This window comes from Stegostoma tigrinum, chromosome 17 (assembly GCF_030684315.1).
Source record: "Stegostoma tigrinum isolate sSteTig4 chromosome 17, sSteTig4.hap1, whole genome shotgun sequence".
In the NCBI taxonomy this organism is placed as follows: domain Eukaryota; kingdom Metazoa; phylum Chordata; class Chondrichthyes; order Orectolobiformes; family Stegostomatidae; genus Stegostoma; species Stegostoma tigrinum.
In genome coordinates this window covers 21,252,500-21,270,796 of record NC_081370.1, presented here as the reverse complement: position 1 = coordinate 21,270,796, position 18,297 = coordinate 21,252,500, and the positions used below count along the sequence as shown (strand labels likewise).

The window sequence follows — 18,297 nt, the reverse complement described above, 5'->3', positions numbered from 1 at the left end:
CATTTTGTTTTTGGACTCCTTTTGTTTGTTCTAATGACTCCTGCATTAAGTGGTATAATTGTATATCACAACAATACCTTCTGAATTTGTGTTGGGATTTGCACTCTCACAGAAGCAGGCTTAGAGGAATTCGTTAATTTCAATTTTCAACATTGTTTCATGAAATTAAAGCCACATAAGGAATTCATTAATTTCCTGAACACAACTATGTTTAAACTGGTACAAAATGAGCAAAAGTTAACAAAATGTTTTTTTAAAAAGAAAACTGACACTTCCAAACATAAGAGACCCTCACCATAAGCATACTTTTTGTATACTGTTGACATCAGAACTAAACCATTGCATCTTTGTTTCTAACACAAATGCTACACCTTTAATTGATAATGTGTAAGATGTGATAACATATAAATGTGAATTTTGATGAAACAATGGCGTTCAATAGCAAATTACTCAATTGACTCAGTCTTCATTTCAACATTTTATTTCATTTCAACAGCATCCATATTACCCCCCTTAATAAGTTCTGAAATTTCAGCCATTTTGACTAGACAATATGGTCATTTGTAAGGAATCGATTATTTCAATTTTCCTGTTCTAAGAGAACTGATTATTCCTTAGATACAAAGTCTTTCAACAGTTTTTTTCACATTGCAGTCTCTCTCCTCCCTTTCTATCTGCCCACTATTTGCAGCCCCCTGCCCTGCTTGTACCTCCTTACTTTTTTTTGCAGCCCTTCTCCCTCATTTCTAGCCCATGGCCCTTTTGCAGTTCCACTCTCTTTTACAGCCACTCGTTTCCCCTTTGCAGTTTCTCTTTCACTCTTTACCCTCCACCCTATCCACCAACACTCCCATTTCGCTGTCCCCCACCATTTTGAAACCAATCTATCTACTTTGCAGATGTTCACTCCTCCGATGCCTCTTCTCTCCCCTTGCTTTGCTTTGCAGCTCCTCCTAAAGCTCCCAGCCTGTATAACTACCCTTTCCTCTGCTGACAGTCTCAGTTTATTCCAAAGTACTTGTGGGCCCCAGAGGAGAACTTTCATGTTCTGGACCCAGAAAAGGAGCAGGTAGAAATTTCTATGGCCTTTTTCATTTATGGACAGCTAGCTAAGCTGTCTGAGAGTTGCAGTGTGCTTCCAATTAATTTATGGTAATAATTTGCATGTCTATTTAACCCAGCTTAGCAAAGCCGTTTATTCACAGGACTTAGCTAAATAAGTTAAAGGAGGTCCCCAAATTTCTACTGCTTTCAGGTCAAAATGATCGATAATGAGCTACATGTCTCAGCTTCAATTTTAAAAACCTCTTTTACTGTTCTCATTTATACTATCTGCTAACCTATTTCATATTCCCTTTCCACCTTCCTAATCTCTCTTTTCACTTTACTACTACATTTTCTGTATTCGCATAATTATATTTACTATTTTTAGCTTAACTTTATCCTGTCTGTCCTTTTTTTAGTTTTAGTCCTTTTGAGTCGTAATTTCTTTATTTATCTAAGGAGCTCCATTCTCTGAAGGATTCTCAATTTTTTTCACGGAATGTGTTTATTTTTCACGTTATTCATTTCATATTTGAAGATTTATCACTGCTAATTTATTAATGTTTGCAACTTATCAGCCTGCTTAAATGTGGCTGGATCACCTCTTAATTAGCATCTGGTTCTGTTATTTTTGACCACTTAGTATTGACGGTGGTTGTGGATTACTTTAGAACTCAAATGCAAATTCTATGATGATACTTTATTTCAACAAGACAAGGTATGAGACTGTTGAAAATGTGGTCCTCTGGAATTGTGTCCTGTTTGAGATTTCCGTAGTTGGATTCTTTGTTTTTAATCTATGATTTGATATTGAACTAAAGATCAGGAACGTCACATTTGTTAATGACAAAATCATCGGCCTGGCCTTTTGTTAAGAACTAGACCAACCTCTCTAAAAATGCGTTAATAAAGTAGTCTAGACCCTAACTTGTTCTTATTTTAAAGGCAACTGCGAGGTGTTGCATTCAAGACTCAATATGGTTGGCTAGACTACTCAAAATTAAGCAAAACAAACTTTAGTTTTACGCCACCTTTAAAATACACACAAAATAAAAATAGTAAAGAACTGGTTTAGCTGTAAATCTATCAAAATGCTTAACAAAATAATATATATTAACTATTACTAATTGACAGCTCCAATACAGTAACACCCCCATAAACATACCATAGGCAAAGGCAAATTCAGTAAAATAGATTGTCTCACATGCTATTCTAACAATAGGAGAAGAACTCCAACTTTTAGCTGTAACAGAGAGAGGAATAAGGGCTTCCACATCCAGCTTCAAGACTCTAGCAACAGCAGAAGGCCAAAACTAAAAGTCCCAGTTCAGTGGGAGCTTGACCCCACTCATTCAGGCTACTTCTATCATTCCAACTTTAAAAAAAAACAAAGCTTCACAAGGTGTTTACTCCTCCCTTGGTCTCTTCCTCTCGTACACATTATATACTGCTCTGCCCTTCAGCAAGAGGTGGGAAAAGGAGGGATTGAAGTCTGTGGAATATTAATTGATATGAGATTTATGGTCCTTACATGACAATAAACCATGAAGATCTATAAAGGACCAACCATGCTGTGTATCTCACTCCAACAAATTGTGAATTGTTTGTAGAGATCTTCAATATTAAAATTTGTCTTGGCTTGTTTTTAGTGTCATGCTTGTCATCCAAACTCCAGGAATTAGTGATGAAGACAATAAAACTCAGGATTTTAAGCTACTTAACACTCAACTGATCATTCAAATACAAACTGATTTTCTTTCCAGAAAAAAGAATTTTTATTATATGAGTAATGTGACACACGACGTGGGAAGAGTAATGTTTACAAAATTGAAGTGCAGCCTTTAAAAAAAGATGGTTCTGGCTGAACAATACAACAGTAGAAAAGGGGACAAGCACTAAAAATAGACCAGTCACTCAAAGATACCAACAATTGCAGATGCTGAAGTCAGAGACAACACAGTGTGGAGCTGGAGAAACACAACAGGTCAGGCAGCATCAGAGGAATAGGAGAGTCGATGTTTCAGGTCGGGGCAGTTCTGAAAAAGAGTCCCGACCTGAAACGTCGACACTCCTGCTCCTCTAATGCTGCCTGACCTGTTGTTTTCCTCCAGTTCCACACTGTGTTGATGAGGTATAGATCAGTGCTTGTCTCTCTCACTTGAGTCTTCTCCAACTTTATTGGAGTCATTCACTTGACTCTCATCCCTTTTGGCTGCATGTATCATTTAATCCTTTTCTAATACTTCTCAAGAATGTCTGCCACAAGTGGATCTGGCATACACATCTGGCAAATACAGCCAAACGAGGCAAGGGCATGGCATACCGATGCAGAATAAAATGTTATAATTTCATTCAGATCTTGGCCTTCTCGAGGAAGCTGACATCAGGGCACATAGACTGCTGGGCAGACTTGGCAGAAAACTTGCCAATATGGCAATAGCACCATTTGATGATGAAGAAGAATAGAGAGAAAATTATCTTTCCGTGAAAAATGCTAATGAGAAGAAAGGAAGAGATGATGAAGATATCAATGGAAGCAAAGAAAAAGAGACTCAAGATCTTTTATGTGTGCCTGTAACACCTTAATGCTACTCTTAATTATTGGTCTCACATCATCTTGCAGTCACCTTCTGCTGTTGCTTGAGCCATTCACAGTGTAATCATTATCTACAGGAGCACAAAGTAAACTTTGGTAACTCAGAAGCTTTCAATCAATCCCAATTTCACCCTTGGAAAAATAAGAACGAGGCACAAACTGTGGATCATGAGAAGATCTGACAAATCTGGTGTTAAAATATAGAATCCAATGCCCCATACAGCCTGCTTATTGAATGAGTAGAAGGCCTTCTTATCAGTATTTGAGGGATAACTGTGTGGAAGCTCACAAAGTAATGTGGATATCATTGATTACACCTGGACCTTGGGAATGGAAACAACCTTGTAAAACTAGATGGCTTTTTACCTTTGTCGCCTTGCTCTGAAACAGGAGGAACCAGTTTGTGCAGATGTATTTTTTTTAGACATTTATTTAGCGCGTGAATGTACTGCAATCTAGTTAATGATATAGTGAATGCCCATAGATGTCAGAAGTGAGATTGTTCTATCAGAGTTGAGTGTAATGATCACCTTTTAGTCATAGAGAGCAGAGTGCATTTAGATTATGGGCGCTGGCCTAAAAGAAAAAGGCAATGTCTTTAGCCTTGTCCAATCTTAGAACCCTATCTAAGGGAGCATTACTCTTTCCCCAATGTCCATGGAGTCTAATAAAAGCTGCTTTTGCACTAGGGAAGAGACCAAATCTGCTTGCCTTTCAACCAGCATTGAATTAATAGTCAACAAGTGATCACTGCATCAGAGTCAGACTTGTTGGAACTGCTTGTCAATTAAGTTCTGTCTGGTTTGTGGTACCTGATGCTGCAGTGCTTTGTCTTGGTGAAGATCATGTTCCTCCTGCTCAATATCCTCATCTCCCTCTTCAGAAGACTGCTGCTGCTCTCAGCCTTTCAGAGTCCATAACCTCCCATTTGTGTGTCTGCTCGAGTTGTCTAGAGCACAGGATGCTGGGATAATGTAGCAAAATCTGTCTGGGGTGCACTATATGACTATGATTAAGTTGTAATAACTAATGATGTGGTTAGGTTCTTTGTGAGCAGGATTTGTATCATGCATGGTTGGATGCTGCATATATTTTACACTCAGAGTGTTATGATTTCCGATGTCTTCATCTTGTACTGAGGAAGTGTGATTAATGCAATTGTTCTTTAAGAGCCTTACATTGATCACAAGCAAAGTCCAGAAAAAAAAACTTACTGAACCCACTCCCAGTGTGGTTGCCACATTTTCCATTTCCATTACACACTTACAATTCACATGAGTATGGAAAAAGGTCCAGGTTGCACTTGGGTGCAGTGAGTCACAAGCTCAGCTTCACAAGAAGACAAGGCAGAGATGCTGGGGGTATCCCGTTAAGCAAAAGGTGAGTGAGCTCTAGGAGAGCAAGTGAGGGGTTCTTAGAGGCAGCCTGTTCAATCTGAGTTGATGTCCCTCCATGAAAGCTGCCCTGACATCAAGCACGGATCAGTGTTGTGTACACACAAGTGCAGAATTGAAATGCAGAATTATATTTTAGGTAGATCAGAGATGTGCCCTATGGGCATGCGAATGCTGGAATGTGTCAGATAGAGGATGCAAGGATCTGCTGTGTAGAGAATGCCCTGAGATTTAGGCCACAGCTGTCCAACATGGAGGCCCAAAGGAGCGAGCGGTGAACACACAGCCACCCGCTTTGACTTTCATAACAACAATTCCAGACATCTGGATTCTATGCAACAAGTGCGAAATTGTATATTAATGAGGTGAGATTATGTGATAATGTCATGTTAAGGGATGCAAACAGGCCTCTTGAGCTCACTCATGAGATTCTCGTCTTGCCATTCAACACTTGGTTGCAAAATTGGACTTTTTCTCAGGTGTATCATGTCAATAGGATGGCAACAATAAGCACAGCAAACAAAGCAAACAATCAGTTTTTTCAGGTTGTTCCCAAAACAGGCATATACTTGTACCTGAGATAATAGGAACTGCAGATGCTGGAGAATCTGAGATGACAAGGTGTAGAGCTGGATGAACACAGCAGGCCAAGCAGCAGAATGGATTTCTGAAGAAGCGTCTAGGTCTGAAACATCAGCCTTCCTGCTCCTCTGATGCTGTTTGGCCTGTTGTGTTAATCCAGCTCTACACCTTGTTATCTCATGTACTTGCACCTTTTTGCCTGGCTGTTCTTCTCGTTATTAGCCATGGGCAGGGAGCTTGTAGCTGCTTCATCACCTGCTGTCCTTACCAGAAATGTGAACAGTAGTACAAAGAGTTACATCTGATAGAGTGATATGCTAATTGGATACGAAACACAGCATCACAGGAAGTGATGTAATGTCACATAATCTCACTGCCTTGCAGCCTTGTGGCAAAATGAAGCAATTGACTGAGAACTTTGCTAATCAATTCTTATTTACAGCTAACATGCATGCCCTCATAGCCAACCTGAAAAAGTGCAAATCTCAGAAATGAATATATTAAAAAGAGAACTTAAAAATCATTTTGGGAGGAAAAAAGTGACATTAGTAAAAAAAGTCACTCATAGAGCCAGTGCAAGTTTTGTTTTGTCTCTTTGCATACTGTCGAATGCTACATTTGATAGAGCACTACAGCTACTGTTCCTTGTTGCTGAAATGGCAGATCAAAGAAAAAGTTGAAGTAAAGTTGTGATGGTTTTGAGCAGGCAAAATGAAAGAATTATTTAAAATATGCACTTTGAAAATCTTAAAATAACCACTACACTGAAAGTGGAATGCATAACTTTGTATTTATCTGTCACTTATCTTTTGAATTACGAAATATGCTCAATTATCATTAACATGAACCTCTATCCATTTGTATCTTATTATTATTGATCGCTGTAAATTTCTTGGAATTACATTCACTGACATATTCTCAAGAGTCACAGATCTGTGCAGCATGATGGTCATTCTCATAGAATTAATGCATACTTCCCCTTTTATGTTTTCCCACTCCTAATTTATGCTTCTTTTTTCTTCTCCTGTCCTAAAAGTATTTTAGTTTCTTCAGAAAGTTGCTCCAAGAGGAATGATAGCCTATCTTCACCTCATCCGTTCTTCATGATTGAGCCTGCAGACAGTACCTTCAGCGAGAGCTGAGGAGTCCTGTGCTCGTGTGAGATTCCTGCAGATAGTTGACCATTCAAATGAATGGAATGGGGAGAAGGAAATACAGCCACATTAACTTAGGAAGAATTAATGTTAACCATAGTTGTCCATTTGAATGGAGCTAACACCAGAGGAACCCTACAGTAGGAAGCAGGTCATTTGGCCCGTCAAGTCCATACTGACCCTCCTGAAGACTATCCCACCCAGACCCAACTCCTACCCCTATGACCTTGCCTTTCCTTGGACATTACAGACAATTTAGCGTGATCACTCCACCTAACCTACACATCTTTGGACTGTGCGAGGCAGCTGGAGCACTGGGAAGAACCCAAGCAGACATAGGGAGAATGTTCAAACTCCACACAGACAGTCGGCCAAGGCTGGAATCGAATCTGGAACCTTGGCCTTGTAAGGCAACTATGCTAACTACAAAACCTCAGATCTCCTGTTCAATGTGGCTGCATACCAACCATTAAGGAGCTATTTTCTTTGTATTTTCCTCTCTGTTTCCCTTACATCAATACTCTCTCCTCCCCACTTCTCCAGCTCACCAATATCTCATTTCTGTTTCAGGAGAAGTTTATAGCCAGCAGGCCTGTTAAGACCATACGATTTAGTACCAATCCTTGCTGCAAATTATAAACACCATTGAATAATGTTATGCTTCAGAACATCCAATACTGCAATTTTTCTGACTTTCTGCTTGGTTTCAGGAGCTTACTGGATATAGTAGCAATGAAAATGTCTATGTACATCCAGCCAAGACTGCAACAGATGCTGACAGATTTTTGACAAATTATAAACTTTGGTGAGTCATAGTGGGAATAAAGGAAAGTGGAATTGGGTAATAATTTGCAATGTGGCACAGTAACAATTGTTAATTTTCCAAGTTCCTGCTGCCAGAAACATTGTTCATTCCTCGAGGAAAATATCATTAGTACTTGAAAATCAATATACTGGTCCTCTATTTTGAAGCTTACAAGATGAGTCAGATCAATGTGCATCCATTGTGCATTTTACAAATTTTTTTCCAGCTGGTTTGGTAGGCTATGTGGTGAAATGTTGGATATATGGCACTTAGTCTTGCATACCTATTAAGTGAGCAGAAAGTAGTAAGTATCAAGTATACTTCAAGGAAGCAAGCAATCTCCTTGAGGAATGTACATCCCCAGAAAGAAGTGAATGATAATGTGCTCAAGGTAGTGGGGATTGGAATTGTTTACCTCATTTCTGATTCAGGAGCCATAAATAACACGAGGGTTCATATAACCTACATTGCTATCAACTTATTTTGGATCTATTTCTTAATCAAATGCACAACTTTAGAGCGAAAAATACTGATCCAGCATTAGGAGATTAAATTATAAAGGATGAGATGACTAGATATACTTTAATGAAAGAAAATAAATTTAAGAGACACAATATAACAATTTTAAAAATGTAAAAGGATGAGTAAGATTTAACACAGACAATGAACACATTACTATAGGTTATAATTGCATAATATCACAATGTCAGAATATAATTTCACAGGCACTAAGCAAAATTACACATTCGAACCAAATTTTACCCTTATGTGAAACTGATTGACAGAAAGCCTTAGTCAACTGTATCAGCTATAGATAACAAAGTGTGGAGCTGGACGTACGCAGCAGGCCAAGCAGCATCTTAGGAGGTCCTAATATGCTGCTTGGCCTGAGGTGTACACCCAGCTCCACACTTTGTTATCTCGGATTCTCCAGCATCTACAGTCCCCATTATCAACTGTATCAGCTGTTTCTTTTGAAAGGGATGCTCTTCAATACCAAATATGCACAGGAATGACATGTTTATATTTCTCCGGTTATCTTCATTGCAAATAAAAACTTCAAAAGTGAACAAAGCTGCAAAAGTGAATGGTGGGTGGACATTGAACAGGAAAAAAATGTATCATTTTGCATATGGAGGCTTTTTAAGAGGTTTTGGAGGATATGGATGAGGCTGGCCACATATTGAAAGAGAATCTGAGGACATTGAGTTAGTGGATCAAGGCATAACCGTGACAGTTGAAGGAGACAGCCTGGGAATGAATAGTACAATAACATGATAAAAGCAGAGAGGAATAAGAACGGATGCTGGGAATAATTTACCAGAATGGAATAGTTTACCAGAGAAGGGCATTTCAACGACCAATATTATATGATAACGTAGCAATTAACAGTGTTTTGGGGGAAAATGTGATTGAAGGATATTACATGAAAAAGAAATTGATGAGATTGATTTAAGAAGAAAAATGAAGGTGAGTTAATATTGTAAACAGAGACATGTAAGGACATATTAGAATTGTTGGCCAAACACAAAGTCAACAGAAGACTTGTATTTGGCCACTTACTCTAATTTCTCCTTACATTTTCATATTAACAATGTTACCTCATTCTAACTCTGTCACTTCAATAATTCATGTTCTGACGTTTGAAAACTATTTCTACAAATTTAGGCACGATGACAAAAATCCAAAAGGAGAGGATAGAGAAGGTTGGACGAGGGGAGGAATTCAGAAACAGTTTGCTCACAGTTATGCTGTTAGGTCCAAGAAACATCAGCATGGCCCGGACTACAATGTAACTGAAACTTTACGCCGGATTCACCCCCATGTTGCCAGGTAAGAACCAAGTTATAAATTCAGTAAGAGACTGCCTGTATCCCAGCTTGTATCATTTTCTGTGTCTGCTGACCTTTATTGGATCTTGGTTAAGTAATGCCTCAATATTCATTCTTGTTTTGAATCCCTCCATGGCATTACTCCTCCCTCTCTGTCTAACCTTTCTCAACCTTACAACATCCTGAGATTTCTGTGCTAAACCAAGTCTGGTCACAAGTTCTGGACTTCCCTCTGTAAATATTTTGACCATAATCTATTCCTTTAAGATTGCCCTTAAAACCTACCTTGTTCACTTGGTGTTTGGCCACCTACTCTAATATCTCCTTACATATCTCTGTTTACAATATTATAGGTGCTATACTAATACAAGTTGCTGCAAAGGATGGCAATGAATTCTAATAAGAGACAAGATCAAGATAAACATAAAATATAAATGAAAATAATGAGTGTCTCAATTAATGGTGGGGCAGTTAAGGTCAACAATGGTTTTTCCTGCCCAAAACCTGCCATCTTTAGCCAAATCAAATTCACAGCCCAACTTCAGGCCCACTCCTTCTGGGACTACTAGTTCACTCATCATCTAAGCATCGACCCTGTCAAACTCCCACAATGCTACATGTTTTATTAAAATCCCCTGCCTTTTTAAAAATTTCAATGCATATAGACACAAGCTGCATACTCTTTCCTGATAAGAAAACTGCTTCATCTCATGAATCAGCCTATTGAACCTTCTTGATATGTTTTTAATGCAAGGATACACTTCCTTATAGAAGGAGTCTAAAACTGTACAGAGTGCTATGGGCGTATTCTTGCCAATGTCCTTTCCATTTGTAGCAAGATTTCCCCAGCTTTACACTTCTTCCCCCCTCGCAATGAAGGCCAACATTCCATTGCTTTCCTAATTATCAATTGTGTCACTTCCAATGTTGCAATTCAGCCAAGATAATATGTTCAAAAAGTATCAGAGATAATGGGAACTGCAGATGCTGGAGATTCCAAGATAATAAAATGTGAGGCTGGATGAACGCAGCAGGCCAAGCAGCATCTCAGGAGCACAAAAGCTGACGTTTCGGGCCTAGACCCTTCATCAGAGAGGGGGATGGGGGGAGGGAACTGGAATAAATGGGAGAGAGGGGGAGGCGGACCAAAGATGGAGAGTAAAGAAGATAGTTGGAGAGAGTGTAGGTGGGGAGGTAGGGAGGGGATAGGTCTGTCCAGGGAAGACGGACAGGTCAAGGAGGTGGGATGAGGTTAGTAGGTAGCTGGGGGTGCGGCTTGGGGTGGGAGGAAGGGATGGGTGAGAGGAAGAACCGGTTAGGGAGGCAGAGACAGGTTGGACTGGTTTTGGGATGCAGTGGGTGGGGGGGGAAGAGCTGGGCTGGTTGTGTGGTGCAGTGGGGGGAGGGGATGAACTGGGCTGGTTTAGGGATGCAGTAGGGGAAGGGGAGATTTTGAAACTGGTGAAGTCCACATTGATACCATATGGCTGCAGGGTTCCCAGGCGGAATATGAGTTGCTGTTCCTGCAACCTTCGGGTGGCATCATTGTGGCAGTGCAGGAGGCCCATGATGGACATGTCATCAAGAGAATGGGAGGGGGAGTGGAAATGGTTTGCGACTGGGAGGTGCAGTTGTTTGTTGCGAACTAAGCGGAGGTGTTCTGCAAAGCGGTCCCCAAGCCTCCGCTTGGTTTCCCCAATGTAGAGGAAGCCGCACCGGGTACAGTGGATGCAGTATACCACATTGGCAGATGTGCAGGTGAACCTCTGCTTAATGTGGAATGTCATCTTGGGGCCTGGGATGGGGGTGAGGGAGGAGGTGTGGGGACAAGTGTAGCATTTCCTGCGGTTGCAGGGGAAGGTGCCGGGTGTGGTGGGGTTGGAGGGCAGTGTGGAGCGAACAAGGGAGTCACTTGACCGCGTCTCCCGCATTTCCCGCGGATCGAGAACGCCCTTGACCGCGTCTCCCGCATTTCCCGCAACACATCCCTCACACCCCGCCCCCGCCACAACCGCCCCAAGAGGATCCCCCTCGTTCTCACACACCACCCTACCAACCTCCGGATACAACGCATTATCCTCCGACACTTCCGCCATTTACAATCCGACCCCACCACCCAAGACATTTTTCCATCCCCTCCCCTGTCTGCTTTCCGGAGAGACCACTCTCTCCGTGACTCCCTTGTTCGCTCCACACTGCCCTCCAACCCCACCACACCCGGCACCTTCCCCTGCAACCGCAGGAAATGCTACACTTGTCCCCACACCTCCTCCCTCACCCCCATCCCAGGCCCCAAGATGACATTCCACATTAAGCAGAGGTTCACCTGCACATCTGCCAATGTGGTATACTGCATCCACTGTACCCGGTGCGGCTTCCTCTACATTGGGGAAACCAAGCGGAGGCTTGGGGACCGCTTTGCAGAACACCTCCGCTCAGTTCGCAACAAACAACTGCACCTCCCAGTCGCAAACCATTTCCACTCCCCCTCCCATTCTCTTGATGACATGTCCATCATGGGCCTCCTGCACTGCCACAATGATGCCACCCGAAGGTTGCAGGAACAGCAACTCATATTCCGCCTGGGAACCCTGCAGCCATATGGTATCAATGTGGACTTCACCAGTTTCAAAATCTCCCCTTCCCCTACTGCATCCCTAAACCAGCCCAGTTCATCCCCTCCCCCCACTGCACCACACAACCAGCCCAGCTCTTCCCCCCCACCCACTGCATCCCAAAACCAGTCCAACCTGTCTCTGCCTCCCTAACCGGTTCTTCCTCTCACCCATCCCTTCCTCCCACCCCAAGCCGCACCCCCAGCTACCTACTAACCTCATCCCACCTCCTTGACCTGTCCGTCTTCCCTGGACTGACCTATCCCCTCCCTACCTCCCCACCTACACTCTCTCCACCTATCTTCTTTACTCTCCATCTTCGGTCCGCCTCCCCCTCTCTCCCATTTATTCCAGTTCCCTCCCCCCATCCCCCTCTCTGATGAAGGGTCTAGGCCCGAAACGTCAGCTTTTGTGCTCCTGAGATGCTGCTTGGCCTGCTGTGTTCATCCAGCCTCACATTTTATTAATATGTTCAAAACACTGGTGTGGGGCATGATCTCCAATCTTCTAACTCCAAGGAAAGAGCGCTACCGTTGAGCCAGAGCTGACAACATAAAATGCTGATGTACCATTGATCTGAGGCCCTGCTAAGAAGGATTTTTATGTTGGTGCATGACATGCATCATTTTTATATTATTGGAGCAGCCATAAAACTAATTCTGTTGATTTAATGGCATCATGCTTTGTAAAAAAAAAATGAAGGAAAAGAAATGATGGAGCCAACTGAGTTCTGGCCAGACAGAACTCTTCCTGGTGTAGAAATTGCTTTCTTAATGGTTTAAAAGCTGCATTATCTTTTATAAGACTTTTATGGCTATGCTGTTAGGGTCATTTAACTGCCTCTTTTAAAAAAAATACAAAAGGTCAACAGCAGATTCTTGTTGTTTTTCCTTCTTTTATTTAGAGAGAGAGAGAGAGATGGTGCAAATTGACTGGCCTAAATGGTTACATTTTGAATGAAAACAATCCCAATCTGTCTAGTCTCCCTCCATTGCTGAACTGCTACTGTCCAGGTGCTCCTGGACCCTGGGTTATGATTCTTTCCACTCTTCCATGTCCACAGAGCCTGGATTGTGAGACTCCATGTCACTGATACTTGTGCTGAGTACCATTATTTTGACATTGCCCACACAGTGTCAGGTCAGCAGCTCTGAAGTCAGTGAACAGCATTGAAGGAAGATATCCTATAATACATTCATCAGCAAATAACAAGAAACCAATAATACATTGGCAAGGCATGGGGATCCAGAAAAGGCAGCTGAAAGTGCAAATCATTGTAACCCGTACTTTTTCATGGCATTTGTGCATTAACTGTTCGGTGATCTATCCCTGAGGAAGTCAAATCCCTGAGCCCTGCTGACTCAGTGGAGTCCTGTACTTGACCAAAATGGAGAAGGTTTATTTTGGATGATGCCAAACATATTGCAAGACATGATCAGAGGTCACAGATATGAAGCAGAAGCATCTGAGAGAGCGCACAAACCCCAAAAATGTCTAAAATGCCTGATCCTTTGAGAATCCTCAGTACAACATGAGGCGGTGTCTGCACTAGACCCAGCAGCCATTTCAGACCACACTAAACCAGACTTCTCCATCCTGAGGGATTGCTGAAGAAGAATACATTGTTTTAAGAGAAAATTAGAGCAATTTAATCAATTTGTCCTACTTTTAATTGGATTAGATTCCTTCATGTTAACTCTGCGCACTTCATTCTGTCTTTATGTTCTTCCCAGTAAAAAAAATGCTTAATGAGCTGAGGATGATGTGTGAAGGCATTGCTTTTAATGACACATAATCTAGAGAATTAGAAGTAGAGTGGGTGGAAAATGAAACATTAGTAATTCTGCTGACTGTTTTGCCTAAAATAAGAACTGGCAATACCCCAAAAGAACTATTAATTTAAAAACCAATGTAAAATTAAAACTGGGCCCAGAAATTTAAGGCAGGGATTTTCAGGAGAGTTAAAATGAGTACGACTTTGTGAGGATGCCACTGTGAATAGGATGTTTTATTACACTAAAACTGCAGTATAGAAGCAAGCTGATGTCTAATTGCAATAGATATGTATCAAGTCATTTTAGAATAGTAAGGATCAAGATACGATCATTCACCATCTTGGCTATCTATCAAATATTGCCAGAACAACAAAAAATGTCTCAGGACCCGAGCAGTTTGGTTGATACATGAAAGTTTATGATGATACTGAATCACGTAGATTAGAAAGAACCACAGTGTATGCCAAGTTGACCAATCTTAGCTGAATTGGACACAATGTCACTGAGTCATGCAGCATGGAAACAGATCCTTCAGGCCAACTTATCCATGCCAACATCCCAACCTGGTCTAGTCCCATTTTCCAGCATTTGGCCCATGTCCCTTTAAACCCTTTCTATTCATATACCCATGCAGATGCATTTTAAATGTTGTTATTATACTGTCCTCCACTATTTTCTCCAGAAGCTCATTCCACGCATGCACCACGCTTTGCATGAAACATTTACCCCTTAGGTCCTTTTTAAATCATTCTCCTCTCACCTTAAACCGGTACTTGATTATGGAGCATAAACACTGGAATGGACTGTTTCTGTGCTGTATTTCCTATCTGATCACATGTACAACCTTAGTATTCCCTGGAGAAGGCAGGGGGAAAGTTTGCCGAACCTATTGCTTTGATTAATAGAGCTTATGACAGAATGCATGCAAGTGAACCTAGTGTAATCCTAAATCACAATTGGCTGTGTGGCCATTTCCTAACCTTATCGCATGTTTTAGGTTTATTCATTAAAAATTAGACACCTGATCAGTGTACAAAAAATATTGCTGATGTATTTAGAGTAAGAATAAATCATTACTTGAAGATAGAATACAAAGAATATTGGTTGAAATAAACAGTACAAGTTGGATGCCTATTCCCTGCAATATCAGGAGATGCTTTGTAATGTTTCATGCTCAACGTAACACAACTCATAGTAATGAGACAATAACGTTGTACTGGATAAGCCAGTCAAGGAAAAGAAAAGTTACTGCCACAACATTTACTCACTGATCTGTCTTGTTTTATGACCTGGCACGGATTCCAGTTTTCCAAGATGATTGTCAAATTATGAAGGCAATCCACGGAGCAGTTCCAGCTAATTGTGCTTTTTTGTGTGTGTGTGTGAGCAGGGGTTAGGACAGTTCTGAAGAAGGATCACTGGACCTGAAACGTGAACTCGGCTTTCCCTCCACAGATGTTGCCAGACCTGCTGAGTTTCTCCACCAATTTCTGCCTTTTTTTGTTTGAGGTTAGGCCAGTGCTCCCCTGTATTTATATTAATGATTTGTTTGAGACCTTGTGAATTACTCCAAAGCATTTGTTCATGAATTAAAAGAAGGCATTTATTAAAGAAAGCATTTATTAAAAGAATGGAAGGAATACATAAACATGTCCTGAGATTGATCTTTGGTCCTCTGTATTACTCTTACAGTGCTTTTCATGTCACAGTGTTCAAAACCTTACAAAGGGGAATAGTTAATACTTGTACAAAGTTCAAAAAATCCCTTGTACGGTCAACCCACTTTCTGATCTTGTCCCATCCATCATGCCCAGACCAATTAGATAGCTCTCAGTTACAATTAAATTTAACCATTAAGGTACAGAAATGGAGAGGTATTGAGGTAACACTGTTGAATTCAGCTTGTTGATGAAGATTTTAAGTTCTTAAATTTGTATATACTTTTGCACCTGAAATATCAGAATGATTTATAGATTTGTAATTTTGTGAACACTTTGATTCAGCATTACCCTTCCTTTAATATTCCATACACCAATTATTTGCTACCTCTGAATTTCTTTGTTGCTTTTTGCTACTACATGATTGTTATGTTTGCATACTTTTAATCTGATTACTTAGTCAAAAATGAATTTTTCAAGATAAGGCAGGCTGCAATACAGCTTTTGAGCTAAGAGTATATTTCTGATTAAAATACCGCTATTGCTATCTGTAAGACCCTTGTAAACAATGAGTAACTCTTGGTTTATAGTGATTATGGGTAATCTACTTAGTATGTCAATCATCTATCATCCTTTTATGAAATGTTAACTTTAACGATTGAATTATAGTGTTTGTTATAAGAAAATTAATAATGAAGAAGTGTACAAACAGTAGCAATTAAACAAGAAACCTCTCATTCATGAAAGAACACTAACATGCTTTTCACTTTTTTTTCCCAATAGGACATTAAAGTCAGTTGATGAATTTTATGATGATCACACTTATGACCACAAATTGCGTCCACCTGGGCTTACCCTGTGAGGGTATGTGCTGCAGTCTGTTGAATTTGAAATATTCTATTGGTTGTCAGGAAACCTGAAAAGCACACCACCAAATATTGCAAGATATGAACTATTTTTCCTCAAAATAACGAAAATGGAAACAATGGATATAATTGAAAAAGAAAATCTGGTCACTATCAATGCTGGTCAATGTAGTGTTGATTTTTATTTCCCTCTAGATAAACTATCAAAATTTTGTTTGGACAGTAAATAGAGAGTAATTGGTTAAATAAGAGAGCCACAGGCATGTAACTGACTGACTCATGAAGTTATTCAATAACATATTGTATAACTAGGTTGCACCTACAAATCAGAACCTAATTAAGAGGTTTAAGCGTTTTTTTTTCAGATACAGCCTCATGCTAACTAGGAGTTAGCAACAGACTGGAATATAATCACAATATTCATATTTTAAACATAAAAAAAGCTTATATTCTCTCATGGCCAAATACTGTGAGCAATCTGATTAAGCTTCAGATAAATGTCCAAAGTATTCAGTGGTGTGATCAATGGAATAGACTTTAAGTTGTGGACCAGACAATTGCTTCAGTCTTCACAATGTTAGCTGGATATTACCATTCATTTAAGATTGACTAACAGACAAGCTGCCTAACAGAACAGTGTGAAAAATGATGGAAATGTAGAGCTGTGTAATCAACACAATGTGAAAGTTGATCTGTAGGTTACTTTTGAAAAGGGACAGATGCATGCATAGCAGAAGGAGGATGAATCTTTGAGAATTCCTGATGTAACTTTACAGGGGTAGGAAGAGAAAAGTAAAGAAACTTTAGTTATGTTCGAAAGTTATGAGTGGACCAAAGTGAGGGCAATCACATGGCCCAAAGTGGGAAGCTGGAGAATGGAGGAAATGTGTTGGAAGTGGATGTTGTGATCAATTGTTGTGAAGAATGCAGAAACATTGAAGTGGATATACAACCAACATACACCAGAGTCAGTGATAAGCACTTGTGACTTTGGCCATTTCAGTACTGTGAAGAAAGCTGGAAAAATGATTGAAAAGATTAGAAAGTGTTGACAGGTGAGCGTGCCCAAACCTGAGAGTCAACGACACTTTCAAGGAGGTGGAATGATTGGAAATGGGAAGGCAACGGGGTTAAGGATAAGGCTTGGAGGAGTGAGGGTGGCAATTTTGACAGAGAAGGTTGATCAGCAGAGGCGTGCAGAGACAGGTGGTTGTCATGGGAATAAAGAAGAAAGTTGGATGTGAAGTATATATGTGGGAATGGGACGGGGAATCAGGAGTTTACTTATTGGACTTACATGCAAGGCCATTTTAATCCTTACAAGAGGCAGCTGAGAGGAAAATGATGAACAATGACATTAGCATGGGGTTGCAAGTTCCAGTTAACCAAGACAATTTTGGAATCGATATCAAATTACTAGTTACATAAAAAAGTGATTTGGGAGTAGAATGGACGTCTGGGTTGAATTTTGGAACAAAGTTCTGAAATCATTTAAGGACTAACTGGATTCTATAATGGCACAAGTTGGGATGTAACATGCTTGGTTGTGCTGTTCCCAGCAAACAAATAAATTGTTGACACTCTGTTGATGTAGGAAGAATGTACCATTGGGGAACACATCAGTAGCTGCCTGAAACGGATTGTCACCCTTCAATCTGTTTACAAAGATGCTTTGATTTTTATAATTAAATGATAATCTGCAATATTATAGCAGATTTTTGCAATTACATTGTTTGTTGATTGGTAGGAATAAAAATGGATTTACCAATTTGGTTGCTTCATTTGTGGCAAAAGCACTAACTGGCTTTCTGAATAAAATGTTCTGCAGCAACCCACAGAACTCTTAGGCATAAACTTGCCTTTCAATATTTGGACAAATGCTGTAATCCAATTGCCTGCATTAATAATGAATTCAAACACTGAGTGAGAATGCCGAGAGATATATTAAAGGTTAAGTGAGCCAATATATTATGGAC

At 40.4% G+C, this 18,297-nt stretch overlaps 1 protein-coding gene across 1 annotated transcript in view; it reads left to right on the top strand.

Annotated features, from left to right (window-relative positions):
• LOC125459490 (protein phosphatase 1 regulatory subunit 32-like) overlaps window positions 1-18,010 on the top strand; it is a 91,158-nt gene extending 73,148 nt beyond the window's left edge. The window contains exons 11-13 of the mRNA XM_059651866.1: window positions 7,481-7,575; window positions 9,244-9,408; window positions 16,239-18,010. Of these exons, the coding sequence (XP_059507849.1) occupies window positions 7,481-7,575; window positions 9,244-9,408; window positions 16,239-16,317 (339 nt within the window). The 3' untranslated portion in view covers window positions 16,318-18,010. The remainder of the gene's footprint in view (window positions 1-7,480; window positions 7,576-9,243; window positions 9,409-16,238) is intronic.
• The last annotated feature ends 287 nt before the right edge of the window (window positions 18,011-18,297 follow it).